The following is an 18,796-nucleotide window of genomic DNA, read 5'->3' on the forward strand; positions in this document are numbered from 1 at the left end:
ATACCTTTTTTTCCCCCCATGCTAAATATTGGAGCCAAAAATATTAGAAGGATTTAAACAAGTAAACCCCAGAATAAGTTCTGTCAGTAGATCAGTCTGAGAGCAGTATGTTAAGGTGTTTAGGTGTTGAATAGCCTCTGCAGAGCTAGATGTAGGCAGTGTTATTTAGGAGGAAATTTAGGTTTCTTTTTTGTAGCATGTTATAAAATTTAGACAACTGCTTGAATATGACTTGTTATTAAAAGTGGAAATGAGGGTGTTATATTTTCTTTTCTTTTTTTTTTTTTTTGAGACAGGATCTTACTCTGTTGCCCAAGCGGGATCATGGCTCACTGTAGCATTAACCCCCTGGGCTCAAGCAAACATCCCACCTCAGCCTCCCAAGTAGCTACGACCACAGGCGTGCATCATCATGCCTAGCTAATTTTTTATTGGTAAATTTTTTGTAGAGAGGGAGTCTCATCATATTGCCAGGCTGGTCTCCAACGCCTGGGCTCAAGCAATTCTCCCACCTCAGCTTCTGAGTGCTGGGATTACACTGGCTATTTTATTAAATAATAATAAGCCTGGCGCATGAGTGAAAGCAAATTTCAAAATGTCCAACTTGTTCCCAGAACATCATGGGTCCTCAGTGTTGTACAATGTGTAGGTAAACATTCACACCTGTTTGGTATTATAAGAAGACTAAGTGGAAAAACGTGAAATCATGATTCAGATTCTGCCATGCCTGGTCAGTTGAATAAATTTAGAAAAGCATGTAGTTGTGTCTCATCGAGACAGGTACTTACCAGAAACTGGCTCGCTCACTCTTGGGTCCGCTGAGGAGAAATAAATACAAAAGTCAGACCTTACTAGATAAAACCCCAACATTCCAGTGGCATGGTGAAGATGATGGGTGCTTACAGTTAGGAAGTCTTATTTGCAAAGTGGCACTCTTTTGCTAAAGTTTGCTTTGTTTTGGAAATTGTTCTTGATTGAATAATCTCCTGCCTGGTAGGTATTCAGCTGTATCTGTTATATGTAATTTGAGTAGTTGGGAACAGTTGTCGCTGTTCCAGCCTCCACTTGAATTTCAAAAGCTGCTGCTTTTAGTTTGATACAAAAGCTTCATGGTAAAAATCACCAAGATGCCATGAACTACAGTTGGTATAAAAATTATGCAAATATTAATGCTGTATGTGCAGATGTATCTCATTAAGGAATTGGAACTTGTAAGGTCTAATTGGAAAATTTCACAGCTGTTATTAAACTATCATGTGTTCCCTTTGTGGATGCCCTCACAGGTATTTTGATTCTAGGCGTACAGAGGAGGATTCATTCACTAGCTTTTTGGAAGGGTATAGATTATGCTTTTTAAATTAAACTGATGTGTCTTTAAGTGAGGAAAAATATAAATGGTGTTTCTCTAAGCCTTCATCAGTTTGCTTTTTCCCACAAATGGGTTTTTAAGGAATTCAAGAAACAGTATTATGTAGTGTTTAGCTGGGTTTCAAACAAGCTTCCTATGCAAAACATTGCTCCACTGTGGCCCTTTGACACTGTTTTTGGGAATTACTGTTGATGTAATTACCTGATTCAGTACTGAATGCCACTGTGTTGCTGACCGGGCCTTCACCAAGCGGGTTTTTGGGTTTCACCTGGAATTCATAACTGTTTAGGGGAAAATAAAAAAATACTTGTAATACATTCTTGAGGGCTAGGACGCAACATTCCCCTATTACACTGACATCCCGCCTGATTCTATTTTGAAATTATGACAGTGAATGGTAACATATGTTCCAGAAGTAGGTTGAGGAAAGAAAAATGATTTTAGTTTTACTATCTGAACAGCTTGTCTAAGGTTTGAGTAAGCATTAATAAAAAAGATGGTTGTCTTTAAAAATCTCCAAATTCGTACAAATGACTTGGCAGGTTAATAGACATATAAAAAAGGGGTATATGGTAGACAAAGGCTAATTCCAGTAACAAGGAACCTGTTTCTTTAAGATGTCTCAGCTACTTCCTGGGGCCAAGAAGTGGCTAGATTCCATTTTATTTTCTGTTATACCAACCCTGAGTATAATCCTGGACTTAGGCCATCTTCCTCACTGTGGGGTTTGAACTACTTATGTCAGAATCACATCATAGGGTGGCAGTGGTGAAAGTGTGTTAAACTGCAGATTTCTTGTCCTACTCTAGGTATTGAAGCAATTTTTGAGGAGATTCAGGTAAATTATAACTTCTCTAGGTGAGTCATGTGCCCAGTGATGTTTGAGAACTACTAGACTAAGCTGTAGTTAGTGTATTTAACTGTAGACTAAACTATGGGAATAGACAGACATAAGTGTTTCTTTGCAAGGACTCCTAGTTGTATTGCCTGGAACTTGGGTCTTCTGTGGATCACAGGATGGTGTGATGTCTCCAGAAAAGAGGCATGGTAATGTTGCCTTATAAAGAGCAGGAACACAAACGCAGACATTTCTCTCCCTCCATACTCCACATTCATATCGGCGAGTCCCTTAACCTTCTGTTAAACAAAACCCCAAACAACCCTAGGCCCCTTGGACTTATAAGTTGCTTTGATTGTATCCTTAAGAATTATTCATCAAATTATTGTGCAGTATTTAGCAATTTTTATTCATAAAATATGTAAGCAAAGCAAATCCTTTAAAGAAATGTAAACAATAAAGCAATTTGCCATTTGCCTGAAATTAAGATTTCCTTTCAGCAGCAAGTGGACTTCGCAGTGAAAGAACATTGAATTCAAAAGTCAACCTGAGTCAGCTGATAATATTTTGAGAGTCTCAGATTTGCTCAAGGCTTTTGGGAGATAAATAATTTCCTTTTTTGGGAAGTTTATAATTAAATAAGAATGCAGAACGCACAAAAGATAGATATCTTATAAACAAGTGAAAAACAAGGATGACAGCTGTCAGTTTGGTATGGATGGTACTAAGCAGAAAAAAAAATTTGAGTCAGTTTCTTGATCACTGAGGTATTGCATTAACACTGCTAGTATCTAGTCTAAGACAACAGAGTCTAGTGCTACAACAATGGCAGCCATTTTCTGAATGCTTACTGTGTATGAGATGCATTAGTCATTCTACATATATACAGCAATACAACACATGCAAACCCTAATGAGATAAATCTTATCCTAATTTTCAGCTCAGAGCAATGGAGGCTCAAAATACTTGTACTGTTACTGTTTTTGCTTTTCAAAACTTTAAAACTGGCACCAGGTGCGGTGGCTCATGCCTGTAATCCCAGCACTTTGGGAGGCTGAGGCAGGCTGATCACATGAGGTCCCGAGTTTGAGAACAGCCTGACCAACATGGAGAAACTCCGTCGCTACGAAAAATAAAAAAATTAGCCGGGCATGGTGGCACATGCCTTTGTCATTGTCATTTGCAATGAGAGATTGTTGATACAAAAACACCTTTGTCGTCTACAGAAATCACACTCATATGGGGTATTTTCACATGAAATATTTTCCAGAGATTAAATTTTTGCTAAGAGGCCTAAAAACAAAACAAAAAAAGCCCGTAGAACTATGGTGAACTGAAAATGGAAAAAAAGAAATCATAGCCATCTGGACTTTGATTCAAATGGGCAATGCATTCCACATTCGTTCCAGGCCATTGCCAAAAGCCCTGTGCTTTGGCCAAGTCTGATTGCTGGAATTGTCTCCATGTCTTTTTATTTCACAGTTATGTACACTGAAGCTCCATTTTTAGCATGCCACAAATACAAGCTACTTTTTTGGGGTTTTCTTTTGGCCAATATTTTGTGATATTCGACAAGTTTCAAAGAAATTATTTTGCGCTAAATTAACGTGGGAACTGAAAGGCACCTTTTTGTTTTGGTCTCATTAAACCCTATATAACAAAAGTGACTTGTGGTGGTAAAATTTCTTCTGAAGAAGCACATTTTGTCACAGATGAATGACATCATAGGTCTAAGAGAAATGTCTCATACTGATTGTACATAGAAAATAAAGTTTAAAGTTTCAGGAAACAGTTATTTGAAGAAACTTCAAATAGAAGTTTTGGAAGATGAAGACATTTTACAAATACTGGAACAAAAAGTCAAACATGAGAAAATGAGAGAAAAGAAAGTTGGAGAATTATTCCAGAGAATATAGTACCCAACTAGTAGGAATTCTAGAAGAGAGAACAGGAAAGGAGACAGAAAATTACCCTGGAAATTGTGTAATAAATGTCCCAGTACTGAAAGATAAGAGTTTCCAGATTGAAAAGACCTACTCTGCCCAGCAAAATGAAAAAAAAAGACAAAGGACTAAAACATATGAGTTACAAAATTTCAGAGTACTGGGGTGATAAAGACAAGTCCTAAAAACTAAGAAGAAAATAATAGGTCCCGTTCAAGGGATCCAGAATCAGAATGCCATTGGACTTTTTAACAGTAACACTGGAAGTGAGAAAACAATAGAACAATTCCTTCAAAAGTTCATTATATCCTAATATTCCAGCTAAAGAATAGTATCAAAGTAAAACACAAATTTTAAAACATGTAAGGTCTCAAAAATACTGCCTTTTATAGCTTTTCCTCAAGACATTTCTTTTTTTTTTTTTTTTTGAGACGGAGTCTCGCTCTGTCGCCCAGGCTGGAGTGCAGTGGCAGGATCTTGGCTCACTGCAAGCTCCGCCTCCCGGGTTCACGCCATTCTCCTGCCTCAGCCTCCCATGTAGCTCGGACTACAGGCGCCTACCACCGCGCCCGGCTAATTTTTTTTTTTGCATTTTTAGTACAGACGGGGTTTCACCGTGTTAGCCAGGATGGTCTCGATCTCCTGACCTCGTGATCCGCCCGTCTCGGCCTCCCAAAGTGCTGGGATTACAGGCGTGAGCCACCGCGCCCGGCCAAGACATTTCTTAAGTGCTACAAAGTAATGGAGTAAACAAGGAAGAAGACTTGTGATGCGGCAATTAGGGGATTCAAAACAGAGAGGCAAAAGATGGTAGGAATTCCAAAAGAGACGGTACCATTAAAAACACACAACAAATAGAACAAAGGCATGACTGGAGTATTTGACCGTCCTGTGAAAAGCTCAGTCTAGACGTAGGGATTTAATTAACAGAAGAAATAGACAAAATGGTAAAAAATACTTGCATCTGGGGAACCAAATTTAGAAATAGGGAGGAAATGCTTTTGTGGTAATTTAATTTTAAAACAGTGTACATATATTTCTGATAAAAATGAAAATGAACTGTAAGACCTACCACATCAAAATGAATATCTAAATGGAATGCAGTCCAGATGACAAATGCAGTCAAGCCTTTTGGCCCCATCTAGGACAAGCTAGGTGAATGAAGCCTCACAGAATGCCATGCCTGGTTCTACCTGGGTAGGTGTAAATCCCAAAAAATCATCTTCCCCGCACAGCCCCATCAGGAGGCAGCACGATCCAGGGGGTATTAAAAACATGGATTCTAGAACCAGAAAGATTCACAGCTCACTAATGTGTGATTTTAAGGTAACTTAGCCTCTGTGAGCTTCAGTTTACTCATACATAAAAATGAGGATAATGCTATTTGTGAGGATACTATTCATTGTAGTAATTGTAACTTCACAAGGGTATAAAAGCATCTGTGAGGATTAAATGAGAATGCATGTAAAAGCAAGGTGCCTAACACGTAGTAGTTATAAGTATTCACTAGTATCATATTTGTATCTCGAGAATTTTTTTAAAGAGTTTCTATTACTGGAGAATTTGACAAACACTGCCATAGAACTCTGAAGGCAGAACTCTTCTATGGCCACATACTTGCTTTTTGCTTGTGAAGATTATAATAAGGGCATAGCCCATGGGTTATTGGAAAGATTGAAAATTTAACAGGTAAACCTTTCTGCCTGCCATCAACATAGATCCATAGGCTAAGAAAAAAAATGTTTTATTAAGATTTCATTGAGTCTGGAAAGCACTACAAAGCATTATCTCAGAAGAGTGGCATAATAGAGGATATTGTTTGACACCAGCAGTTTGAGAGCAACTGTAAAAATCAGCATGAGAAGAATAAACATACATCAGTTCATTGAAAAGTGAAAAACGGGTTTCAAAAAGTGTGACCTGTGGTTCATGAGCAAAACTGTTCAGAGACAAGAACCTCGAACCTTCAGGATTGTAGCCTGAGACTGATTTCTTCTGTAGTGGAAGAGGTGGTAATATCCTCAAGTGTAACCTTCAGATCTGGGTGGAGCAGACGCTTGCCATTCCCTACTCCTTTTGATCCTTTCTATAACCTTTTCCTTCTATTTTTTGCCTACAATTTTGAACTGAAGTTTTCATTATTTGATAAACTTTTTATATACTCCTTACTGATTTAAAAAGTTGGTTTTCATTATAACAAAAGTCTTACAAACCTCAAGCAAACTGCTTTTTATATAGAAAGTCTACCCTATAGCTGTTGGTTTGAGTTGTTTAGCCGATTTTTACCCCTAGTGTCATCATGAAATATTTCATCCCCATTCAGATGAGGGTTCAGTCAGAGGGAGATAAATGGACAAGTAGAATAAGAAAAATAGAAGAAGGGCTGCTCAACATGGGAAAGGAGAATCTAATCAGTTGGGGTAAGCTTGACACCAAGGACACTGAAGGATTATGGGAAGCATTTCTGGATACCTGCCACATGTAAAGTTATTATGCTGATCTGGAAAACCGATAAGGAGCAAGAGGGGAGACCGAAGGGGGCACTCAGAAGACAAAATCAGGCTAAATCAGGGTATCAGCAGTTATGGGGTCATAAACTAGCTGGCTGTTATGCCATAAGGGGCATTTTTTTGTGTTCCCCCACTTCTGTGGGGACATAGACTCCGGAGTTGGGCTGCACTCTAATTCTGCAACTGTTAATCACTTTCTTGCACTCCCTTGCTAAATGCCAAGCAATAGCAAAGAAAAAAACGATATGGTTATGTGAGACGGAATAATTGTTCTCTTTATAGACTAGTGGAGTTATGTACTTTTAGGTAGCCGTCCTTTTGCCCGATGAAAAGTTGTCAAACGGAGCAATCAAGTCAATTTCTTCTTCAACAAGGAAGGAATTGGTCTGCTGCTGCCCACACCTACCACAAACTAAATAAAATGCCTGACGCTTTGGCAGCTTATTTTACTCCTTTCTACAAAGCCCATAAGAAGAGATGTTGAAAAGTTAATACAGAATATGCAGAGACCAGAATTTCACAGAAACACTATGAAAAGGGTATGATGGCTATTCCACATGCCTGCATCATTCAGCCAGATTGACAGTGTATAAGAATTTGCTGCATCTATTCCAGGTAACCAGTGCCAACATTTTATTAAATCAACATAAACAACAGTCCCAAATTATCATTGCTGCCAGCTGTAGGATACTTTGGTAGGTTTCAGTCTTAGAGGAAGATTTGTTCTTCAAAATCCTCCCAAGCCAGAGAGGTCAATAAAAGTACTTGAGCAGATTAAGTGAATTTGATTTATCTTTATTACTAGACAGTACATTTTCCATAGGAAATTGTTAGACCACATGTAAGTCTGGCACACACAATGAATTCTTTAATTTTTCAGTAAAGTAAGGAGAGAGGTGAGTTCATTGGAAGAGAAGAGTAGGATTAAAGGGCTTTTTCAGTGTGCAGTGATTGTGTGTGTCCATCCATTTGCCCAGCCAGTTCATTAGGAAGAACTCGGTCCATCAATGGATTATCAAAATGTGTGCTAAAAACAATCTGAAAACAAATTGCAGACTGCAGACAGAGATTTAAAGACAAGAAAATGTTTATTGGGACAAGTCTACTTGTTATGGAATTGACCTAGGTTTTAGTTTTCAGTTCTAGTTCTCTGACCAACTCCATGCCTGGCTTTGAATATCAGAGAATTATCATTTTACAGTTGGAGGATACTTAAGAGAATGATAATCCACACTCACTGTCCCAATAAGCAGTGGTGTAAGACTTATGAAGACATACTTTATCAGCTACTCTATTCACAGAACTAAAGCTAATCATAGTGGTCTTTGCAAAGTGGTTTGCTGTAGATAGAAGCTCTTAATAGTTTTCTTTTAGTTTAACAAGACGCAAAGATTGCCTAAGGAGATGGATAAAGGATTGGTGTTCTTGAGTAATTGTAGGGCAGGAGAGGGTTTTTTTTTTTTTTTTTTTTTTTTTTTTTAACTTTTATTTTAGGTTCAGGGGTACATGTGCAGGTTTGTTATATAGGTAAACTTGTGTCACAGGGGTTCGTTGTACAGATTATTTTGTCACCCAGATACAAAGCCTAGCACTCATTGATTTTTCTGCTCCTCTTCCTTCTCCCACCCTCCAGTGGGCCCCAGTGTCTGCTGTTCCCCTCTTTATGTCCATGTGTTCTCATCATTTGGCTCCCACTTATAAGAGAACATACAGTACTTGGTTTTCTGTTAGAAGAGGACTTCTAGGTTAGAAATAAATGGAAAGTAAGTACTGGGGAGGGTAGATGAGTACTGATTCAGCTGGATAGCAATATCTACATTTTATTTTAGGAGTAAGGGGTAAGAGAAGGATCCCCTAAAGAGATGAAATTTGCCTGCATTAACAGAACTCTTTTGCATCATTTGACTAAAACAATGACATCTCCCCACAAATGACACCCCCTTCCCTGTGCACATATGCAACCACAGTGCACTGCAGCTGGTAGCCAGGCTGGGGAAGCCCCCTGTGCCACCTTTGGAGCTGCACCTAGCACCCTAGAACAGCCATGTGGCTCTCTATTGACAAGAACATCTAATGCCAGGTGTGGAGCTGAACTCTACCATTAGCAAAACAGCTGCTGGATGGTCCTTTGGACAATTTTTTGAGCTTCTGCAGGCTAGATAAAAACCTGCTTATGTCATAAAAACAGGCAGGAGAAGGTTGGTATACACTGCGAAAGGAAAGGTAGGGGAATACTCCACTGTCACTCTGTTTCAGGATTAGGGTGTGATCATTCAGAATTTGTAACAAAAGCACTCTATAGATCTCTAATCCCTGCCTTGTTTCTCCTGGATTAAGTGTTGTAACATGAAGCTCTACTCCACCCATGTCTGTGTGTAAAGTTTAGCCAGTAATTATCACCTGAATTCAGATCTCATGGTTTTTAGTCAGAACAAGTGATGGAAAATGCTACTAAAATAAATGATTTACCTGCATCTCCTAGTGTTGGAACACAGCTGTAATAATTCTTTCAGAAGCTTTGATCCATCTTACAATTATTCAAATAGGGAATTCCAGAACCTCATGAGGGTATTTTAACAGCTAAAATTCAAAGTTTATCTATTTCAAAAATTCAATTTTACCACACACTTTGATTCAAAATTTCCCCCAAGCATTGAAATATGATCAGAGTTGTGTTTTTGTTTGTTTTTTTACAGCTAACAAAAGCCACCTGGTGGCCGCATCCTGTACATACTTCCTCTTTATTTTACGGTGTCTTTTATTAGTATTAATCTTGGATCATGGTTGGGTAGAAGAAACACAATGGAAAGAAACCTTGCCTTAACCACTTAAGGTAGTATGAAAAAACCTTTTCATGCTATTTGGACACTAGTGATTTTATCATTCTGGCTGTAGCCTTGCTATCAATAGTAAGTTTGAGAACTACTTGTATGTCACCTAAATAATGTGTATGGATTTGATTAGAAAGAAAAATACTGTTGTTGTTTTTCCTTTCCTTGTTGGCTTACCCATTCCATCCTATTCTTTATCACATTCTAGTCTCAAGTATTCTATGAAGCCTTCTCTCCTAAATCACAGAACTTCGGTATCAATCCTACACCTACTTTGTATGCTTTTTTAATGCTCTCCAATTGTTTAACGGGTGTTACTTTTGTTTCTCCAGATACTTTTAGGCTTCAGAAATCTCAAATTAATTGAAATAATTTACCTCATTTTATTTTTCCATAATTCATTATTTTTTCTAATGGAGATTTCAGTATGTTTTAATATTTCAGCCCAAACATTTTTGCTCATTGAATAGACAAATGAATCTCTGACATACCTGGTAAGAGAGATGTGAAATTCATTCACAGGCTCATCAGGGGGCTAGGATCTACTGAACTCCTTGACCACCATAAAGTTTCACATACTGAGGACTAAACAGTGTTCATGAAAGCATCTTTACATCCATATGTATTATATTTTTCCCAAAATGGAAAAATGTTCTTTACTTCAGACTACTGATTTACAACTCCTAAGTCATGATCCATTAGAGACTACCAATATATAATCCTGGCCAAATCATTTATATGAAAATTAATGATTTTGATATCCTGATGGATTTCATTGAACCATACCAAATTCTTAAAGTAATATTAAGTAAGCCACATATAATAGACACACTGAATGGCCTCAGATTAGTGCCAGTAGTAAAATTCGGCATGGGATCCTGATTTAGGAGGCCCTAAATTTGATTTAACATTGCTTTTTCCCAAAGCTAAATCTAGACAGGGGCCGGGCATGGTGGCTTACCCCTGTAATCCCAGCACTTTGGGAGGCTGAAGCAGGTTAGTCACCTGAGGTCAGGAGTTCGAGACCTGCCTGGCCAACAGGGTAAAACCCCATCTCTACTAAAAATACAAACAAATTAGCCGGGTGTGGTGGTGGGTGCCTGTAGTCCCAGCTACTTGGGAGGCTCAGGCAGGAGAATCGCTTGACCCTGGGAGGCAGAGGTTGCAGTGAGCTGAGATTGCGCCATTGCACTCCAGCCTGGGCAACAAGAGCAAGACTTTGTCTCAAAAAAAAAAAAAAAAAGTCTAGACAGGCACTCCTCTGGGTTTTGCTAGTCTTGAGGTAAGGATAGTTTTAGGGGTCCTCCTCAGAAGGCCCACTGACGAAAGACAGGAGTAATAAACAGGATATATGATGAGGGTAGGCTAAAGAGAGCCATGCTCTCTTTCAGTGTGAAGCAATTTCCAGAAACAGCTAGAATGAGTTCTAAAACAATTACAACCAGAAGCTACATGTGAACCCCATGACCTGTGATTACAGAATAAAATGCATCTTAGCCCTGGGGCACTTTTCTCTACCTACCTCACCAGGCAGGTCAGATGCCCAAATGGCACTCTTGCCAAGACATTACAAAAAGTTATTTTTTGTTAGATTTATTCCAGCAATTGTTACTCAATATAAACAGGCTCAAATATTAAAAGTGATTATTCCAACTAAAAGCCAGAATGAAAACACAAATGAAAAGTGACAGCAAGTCATCCTCCCAATTACCACCTCTCAGGGTCTCCCCATCTCCTGATCTGGCTTATAAGATCCTCTCCCACCCTGGCTTCCCATTCTGTTTCCTCTGCCTCCATCCACATATCACTACTCATGTGGACGGAGGTAAAAATAGCCTATTTTTCACTGCACACAACCGGGCCATTTTGGCCTTCCGTGTACTGACATATACTATTCGAATACTCTCTTTCCCTATAATCACCTGGCTAGCTCCTTCCCACTCATCCTTCAAGCCTCAGACCAGGTGTCACCTTCTTCAGGAAGATTTTCCTAATTTCTGCCACGTTGTGTAGCACCTCCCACCCTGGGATCCCCTAGCACCTTGGGCATGCTCCATTCAGAGTTCTCGCTACTTTGTATAGAATACTTGGTCATTAACTGCCGCCCCTCTAGCCTTGAGTTCAAGGGCAGCCACCATGTTTATTCGTGTGTGTAGCCATACTTAAGAAATGTTTGCTGAATGGAAATGCAAATGCAAACCTTTTACGAACAAATTGGGTTTAAAATGATACTGGAATAACTGTATTCAACATTCAGGTCATGAGCTAATAGGTGCACTGAGAGAAGATCTGAGGACAGTCCAATTCAGAAATAAACTGCAATGAACATTGAGAAACTGGATGCCTTTCAATGACTGTACTGTACAAGTCACTTTTTATTATGGGGAATAAAGAGCAGAAAACGGAGAAGCCAAGTTTCATAAGCACAAATTCACCTATTAAAAAGTTCAAATTAAGTGACCTTTTCTTTCACTCATTTCTTCAAATATATCAAGCCTGTAAAAACAGGCTTCCTCCTCCTCTCAATCTAAGGAAATGCTAAGGAAACAGAACCAAGATCAAATGGGCTTTTACTGACATATGCTTATTTTAGCTAAAAATCTTTTAAGAAAATCGGCAGTTGTAAAATATATCTTAAAATAGAGAACTTTAAAGAAAAACCCCATGCTTGTGAAAGAAGTATCCCTTTTGCAGTATCGGACTAGTTTATACACAGTGAACTGCCTGTAGTGAATTAGATGGTGCTTCCTTTTCTACAGAAAGATTACAAGAGTCTCCCCACGGTCAGAGCCAAAATAGGCTCTTTTGAGTGTCACTATCAATAACCAATTCAATTCAATCGATTGATGACAATGTGAACATTATGAAAAAAGGAAAACTTGGAACTTCCTTCCTACATTTCTAGAAATGTCTAAGACCCTTATTTTTCTTTCAATAATAAAATGCACTAATAAAATGTTGGATATTTTAGATTGAAAAAAGAATCACAAAACTGTACAGCAATACGAACAACCTGGCATCAATGTGTAATAAACAGGGATACTTAGAAAAGTTATCAGATAACACTGTTAAAGATATGTAACTCTTGTAAAACTCGATTTCAAAGAATTGCTGTGCCTGAGACTAGTCTGTAGTTATTTTAAGTATTAACTCTTAAAAACTTTCACCTACATTGTGTCACCAGACTTTCCTTTCATTGCCCTCTCCTTTCCAGCATTTTCATTTTTTGGTGCTTCCAATCTAGTTTACATCATGCACAGTCCAGTTATTACTGATCCACAGACTTAGTATTTAATATCAACATTTGGTATCGAATTTTTTTTTTAAAGATGTCATACTATTATTAACAAAACCATCTTGCCAGCAATTTTAAACCCACCAGTAATTCAAATATTTGCAAAACATGACTTTAGAGGTATCTAGTGCTATATATAGAAAACCCAAGAGTGAAATGGAAGCTGGAGCCACCCTCAAGACAGAGAAGATGATGTAATTTCTCTCCTTTGTCGTGGTTATAACTTTTGCACTCTCAGAATTTACCTGGAATAGCACTGGTGGCTTACCTTGTGTTTGGTTTCAGATTTTCTACTGTGGAAAAGGTCTGATTTGTAATTTGAATGGACTTGTTCTTCCCACTGAATGACCCATTTTCTCTGGATATAACTTCATATTCTGTAAAGCAAAAAAAGCCAACAGATACTTGTCTTTATTTCTTGGTTGATTTAATTGCTCCTGAAGCTAAAAGCATAAAAAAGCCACTCACATAAAGTGAGCAATTGAGATTGAAGTTCTAGAGACATATTGATCTTACACATTGGCAATTTTCATATGGGGATGGTCAGCAGATGAAGGTTCCAGAAGCATTTTAGGATTTGCTCATTGACCATTTCTGCATTTCCTTTACCAGAGGCAAAGGAAGGGCCTAGTAACTGGTGAAGACCCATGCCATGCCTGTGGTTGCTTTGGAGACATAGCCTTTGGTTTTGTTAGGTGAGTCAGATAGTCTGCCGCTGCTGCAAAGCCCCATTTGGGGAAAGCACTGTATGAAGAGTGGTGCCTGAGTAGACATGTTCTCTGCTCTACAGGCTTTAGAATATAGTTGGGGGAAAGGCTACTGGATACATGGTACTGTTGCAGAAAACTTCTTTGAGTTGAGCACCACAGCAGTAAATAGCAGCTAATCAAATAATAAACTCTACTTTTCATTATTTTGAACTATAGGAGTATTTTGAACTATAGTTCATTATTTTGAACTATAGTTCATTATTTTGAACTATAGGAGTAGTGGGGTTTTGTACCCACTGCCTACATAAGTTATGCTTCCTTGATTCTTTTCCTTGCATTGAAAAACAAAATAATGTCCTTAAAGTCTGCATAGAGGTCTGCCTAAATTTCACTTAAAGGCACATTTCTATGAACTTGCAGGGCTCATCAAAAGGGAAAGAAATTTAGAATAAGAGAATGCCATTTACACATTTGTTCATTGGACTTCCCTGCTCTCATTTGGGACTTAGCTTAATGCATGTGATGAGATGAAACAGAGAACTAAAAAAAGATCCAAAAACCCAAACAATAAACCCCACTCAAAATCAGCTCCATTAATATGAAGAAATACACAAGTACCGGGCATCAGATAAGGTGAAAAGGCTGCCAAAGTCTGGCAAGTTATATTAGGGATTTCTGCTATTAGCACTGAGTCCAATGGTGTGAGATGAATATTGGAAATAAAATGAATAACTAGAATAATCCAGATAGACCCCAAATCACAAATTCATATTTGGGGAGGATTTCTTTTTTTTTCTTTTTTCTTTTGAGACAGGGTCTTTGCTCACTGCAACCTCCACCTCCTGGGGTCATGCTATCCTCCCACCTCAGCCTCCTGAGTAGCGCACCACCACACCCAGCTAATTTTTTGTAGAGACAGGATTTTGCCGTGTTGCCCAGGCTGGTCTTGAACTCCTGAGCTCAAGCGATCCACCCACCTCAGTTTCGCAAACTGTTGGGATTACAAGCGTGAGCCACTACGCCCAGCCTCAGGAATATTTTTAATCGCGTATTTAAAAAACCCCAAGAGGAGGAGGATTTTTTCTGAACAATTTTGTATGACCATTCTTCCGAAAATTAAAAATTAAACTGGAAGACAGTGGCCATGGATTCTGGATAGTATTGGTGCAGCTATTAAAGTACTGATGACTGTTATCTAGTACTGTCACTGAGACTTCTTTTTGATCCCAAACTCTCTCTCAGCTGGCTCTCCTAACAGACTGGAAAGGGAGAGGGGAAGGGAGAGAATTCTGAATTAAAATCTGTCCATTTTATATTTTTTCCTCAGCTGTGAAGGGATATTTGTTAGAAAAAGATGGAAGGACTTAAAATGCAAGTAAAATTGATTAAAAAAAAAAAAAAAAAAAAAAAAGAAACCAAACAGCTTAATGGAAAGAGACAAATTAAGCCACTTGTCTTGAACTTGATCTCAGTCTTCCCATCCATACAATGTTAATATCTCTTCATAACACTGTTTGTGGAGATTAAATTAGGTACAGGTGGAAAGTGCCTGATAGTATTTTTCATGGATTTTGTTCAACAGGTGGTACCTACTATTATGCTGCTTTTATTATTATTTATCATCCTTGAGTTGTGGTTTGAAAATGACTAGAAAAGGGTTAAGATTCCAATAGGAAAGGTTCACGTGCTGCTAAATCACCAAAAGAACAATTTATATGACACTCCAGTTGCTTATGCACCAAAGCAACCACCTTCGAAAAGCATCTTTGGCTTGGGACATTCCTCATCACTGTATGACATTCTTCTTAACATTAACCTTGCCTTTTAGGAGTTGAAACATCTATTGCATGTCTTCTCTGATTTCCATTTGGCTCAAGTTTTAACAGCTGATTTAATTTTTTTTTTAATGGAAGATCAGAATTCTCAAAATGGATCTAGAAGCTTCCTTCCTAATTAAAAAGAAATTTAGAATTTCAGAATTCTAGCTTTTGAATATACATTTGTCTTGCGCTTTCTAAATATATATTTCCCATTTTTAATCCTTTCAAGTGCTAATACCTTTTCATAAATCCACCAACATTACAAACATCGCTCCTACCGATAAACATTAACAATTTCTAGTTTATGCTGCATATTCAAATATCTTATTTAATTTTCTCCTCAGGATAAATTGATAACAATGATGATGATTATTATTACACCTAAGGAAACTAAGGTTCGAACAGTCTAATTTTATACACAAGTTGCATATCTAAAAGAAAGCTGGTCTGGGATTTAAATCTATGTCAGCATGCTCTTGGACTATCAGATTATAAGGCTTATAACTAACAACTTAAAGTTGCCCGAGGATCCAGACTATGGCCAATTTTTTGGGCGTACCTTTTTCTACTTCGGTATAGAAGGGACATGTAGAAGCAACTGAACCTGGATGTCTTCACTGGAGGTGAATATGTGTCCCCATCAACTCAAAGAAAGAAGCCAACTCAGGCAGAAGAATATAGTTCACTCTATTATATCTCAGTACCTTTTTGTAAAGTCAGTTCAAGTGATATAATAATTAATCTCTATATTATCTGAGCTGCTGGTTTGTAAACAATCGCATTTGAAATCAAGTGGTATTTAAGGGAACACTAAAACCAAATGGAATGAAAAACCAACAGGATTTTAGGGCAAATGCTCTAATGTTTAAATATGGACTAGGTGAACTATGGTTAAATACGAACTTAATTCTATTTAGGAAATTCTGCAGCTAAAGAGATGTGGTCCTTGTCCACGAAAATTGTTATAAATCCTCTGTATCATGTGACAGATCTCAAGCAACTCATTAACATTTAGTAACAGCATTACAAAAGCAGTTTGGTTAGATGGATAAAGTATACTATATCCATGATTTTTGAGATTAAACATTTATACAATAAAAAAGGACAATTCTTCAGCTTTAAAAAGTTAAATTGTATATTATGAATATATCCAAGTTGATGTGTATTCGATAATTAAATGTATTAGATTAACCAGTTCTACCTCAATGTTCCGTATCTTTAAGGCAAATGAAATTTTATAGATCATTTAGTTTCATGAGAACTAAGCCTCAGATGATCACAGGAACTCCTTACTAGCACAGTATATGAAGAGTTTTAGACATTTTAATGGATGCAGATAATCAATACTGACAGATTAACTGATTTTTAGATATCGTAGTACCTATTAGCACAGTCCCAAGGAAAGAAGCAGGACTAGGCAAATCTCTAGGAACCATGGGTAGTAGTGGGTTCTTTCTCAAAACAAAGGGTAGCTTTGCATGAGAAAGGGAAACTCACAAAACATGGTAAAGAAGGCTAGTTAAGCAAAGATAAGCTGCTTACACTGGAAGTTGCCCAGATCCAATGGTTCTGTCTGAGGAGACATAGCTGCTGTTTTCCATGTACAGTAGGAAATGTTTTTGGCAGATCCTGTGTCCCTGCATACTCTACTTGGTCCTGTGCACTGCTCCTCTCTCTTCCTGATGGCTTCTTAGTTGACCCCCCTATTCCCTGCCTGCCTGCACCAGGTACATGGCAGGAACTTGGGTGGCAGGAATTCACCTACCATGCTATTTGCTATATCCTCTAGCTGATTTAGCTTGCTAGTCTTTTTTCCTCCTCCTCGTTTGACTATCCTCTTCGTTATGGAGAATCAAATTGTTGTATAACAAATTCAAAGAGTGTCTCAGGGTTTCTTAGTTTTCATAATCATTTTTAGAGGAATTGGTGGGTGGTAACAGTATCAAAATTTCTTAAGATGAGCAGAAAATTGATCAGGAATAGAGTTTTTGTTTTTATTTATGCTAAGACAGTTGAAGTAACCTTTAGTCTGCTAGAAAGTTCTAGGTCAATTAGAAATTGGGTTGGTGAAAGGAAAATCAGTTTTAATCAGCAATACAATTTTCTTGGTAATGAAAGACTGGCTTCTTCATCCTGGTGTAAAAAAGAGTTCTGAGAGGGGATGGAAAGAATGCGGCCTGAAGAGATCTAAATTAACAGGGAGCCCATAACAAGCACAAAGATGATCTTTTCTCATCCTATGACACTGCTGACAATAATGTGCCTTAAAGGCAGTAAAACTGCTAGCTTTGGCTCCTCCCCAGATACGCTTCACATGCCAACATTGACCCAGGGTACCCCACTCCCAGGGTATCTTATTACCAAAGCTTCCCACCATAACAGTCCTCATGCCATGATCTTACCAGTGACAGTGTCATTTAGTGGCTTTTCCCAGTCCAAGATGACAAATGAGGGGCACCCTTCCACGGTGACCACAGTGAGGTTGGTGGGTGGATTCTGTGGTGGGCTGGTGGCATTCCCCTCTGTGGCATCCTCTTTGGGGAACCGTTTGACGGAGTCAGTAATGGAGCAGGGACTGTCGTCAGGCTTTTGGAGGTATCGCACATGAGGACCTGTGAGAGAGAGGACCCTTGACATTTAACATTTTTGCAACTCGTGAAGAAGATGGAAGTGAGCTCATAAATACAATTTGAGGACATTTGGTCTCATATTATAAGCAGATGGTTGAAAGCCATGATGTGGATGGTTCAAACTAGGAAAATTCAAAATCTTGCCTCTGAGACACATGATATAGGGTGGTGTTGATCTACTTACTGAATAGGTTTAGCTTATGCTAATATCCAAAAGTAATTTGATCCCCTAAGCATAGTTTAGAGTTCATAATTTATGGGGCACTGGGTCTTACCTCAGTAGTGGGAAATAATTAGCTCCATACTAAACACAGTTCTGGTCCCACCCAATAAATTTTAAAAACCAGACTCAAAAGAATCAAGTAGCTTCAAGTATTTTACTGTATCCCAGAAAAAAACTCAAGAATATTCTAGGAATAATAAAAAAAATCCAGCACCTAACAGGTAAAATTCATAGGAAAATATTACCTATAATAAGGAGAGAAAAATCAATCAATTGAAACCAATGCAGATCTCACATAGATGTTAGAATAATCAGATAAGAATTATAGTTATTACTATAATCCACATGTTCAAAAAGTTAGTAAAGACATGTATGATATTAAAAAGGACCCAAATCAAATTTCTAGAGATGAAAGCTACAAGATAAAAGATGCATTGGATATAATTAATACCTATAAGATAATGAAGAATAAATGATTAGTGAATTCAAAGACATAGCAATAAAAATTATCCAAAAAGAGGGAGAGAAGATAAAAATTAAAAATAACGAACATCACTGAGCTGTGGGGACCATTTCTGGTGGTCTCATATACATGTAATTGGAGTAGTAAAGGTTAAGAAGTGGGTG

The 18,796-nt window shown here is 38.1% G+C and overlaps 1 protein-coding gene across 33 annotated transcripts in view; it reads right to left on the bottom strand.

The window, feature by feature from the left end:
• The window catches only part of ABI3BP (ABI family member 3 binding protein), a 244,085-nt gene that overhangs the window by 3,623 nt on the left and 221,666 nt on the right, over positions 1-18,796 (bottom strand). For all 33 annotated transcript variants that reach the window (XM_007986031.3, XM_038002422.2, XM_038002426.2 and 30 more), the window contains 4 exons: positions 17,719-17,928; positions 13,055-13,163; positions 1,571-1,650; positions 789-818 (listed from right to left, as the gene is read on the bottom strand). In XM_007986031.3, the coding sequence (XP_007984222.3) occupies positions 789-818; positions 1,571-1,650; positions 13,055-13,163; positions 17,719-17,928 (429 nt within the window). The remainder of the gene's footprint in view (positions 1-788; positions 819-1,570; positions 1,651-13,054; positions 13,164-17,718; positions 17,929-18,796) is intronic.

This window comes from Chlorocebus sabaeus, chromosome 22 (genome assembly GCF_047675955.1).
Source record: "Chlorocebus sabaeus isolate Y175 chromosome 22, mChlSab1.0.hap1, whole genome shotgun sequence".
Classification (NCBI taxonomy): Eukaryota; Metazoa; Chordata; class Mammalia; order Primates; family Cercopithecidae; genus Chlorocebus; species Chlorocebus sabaeus.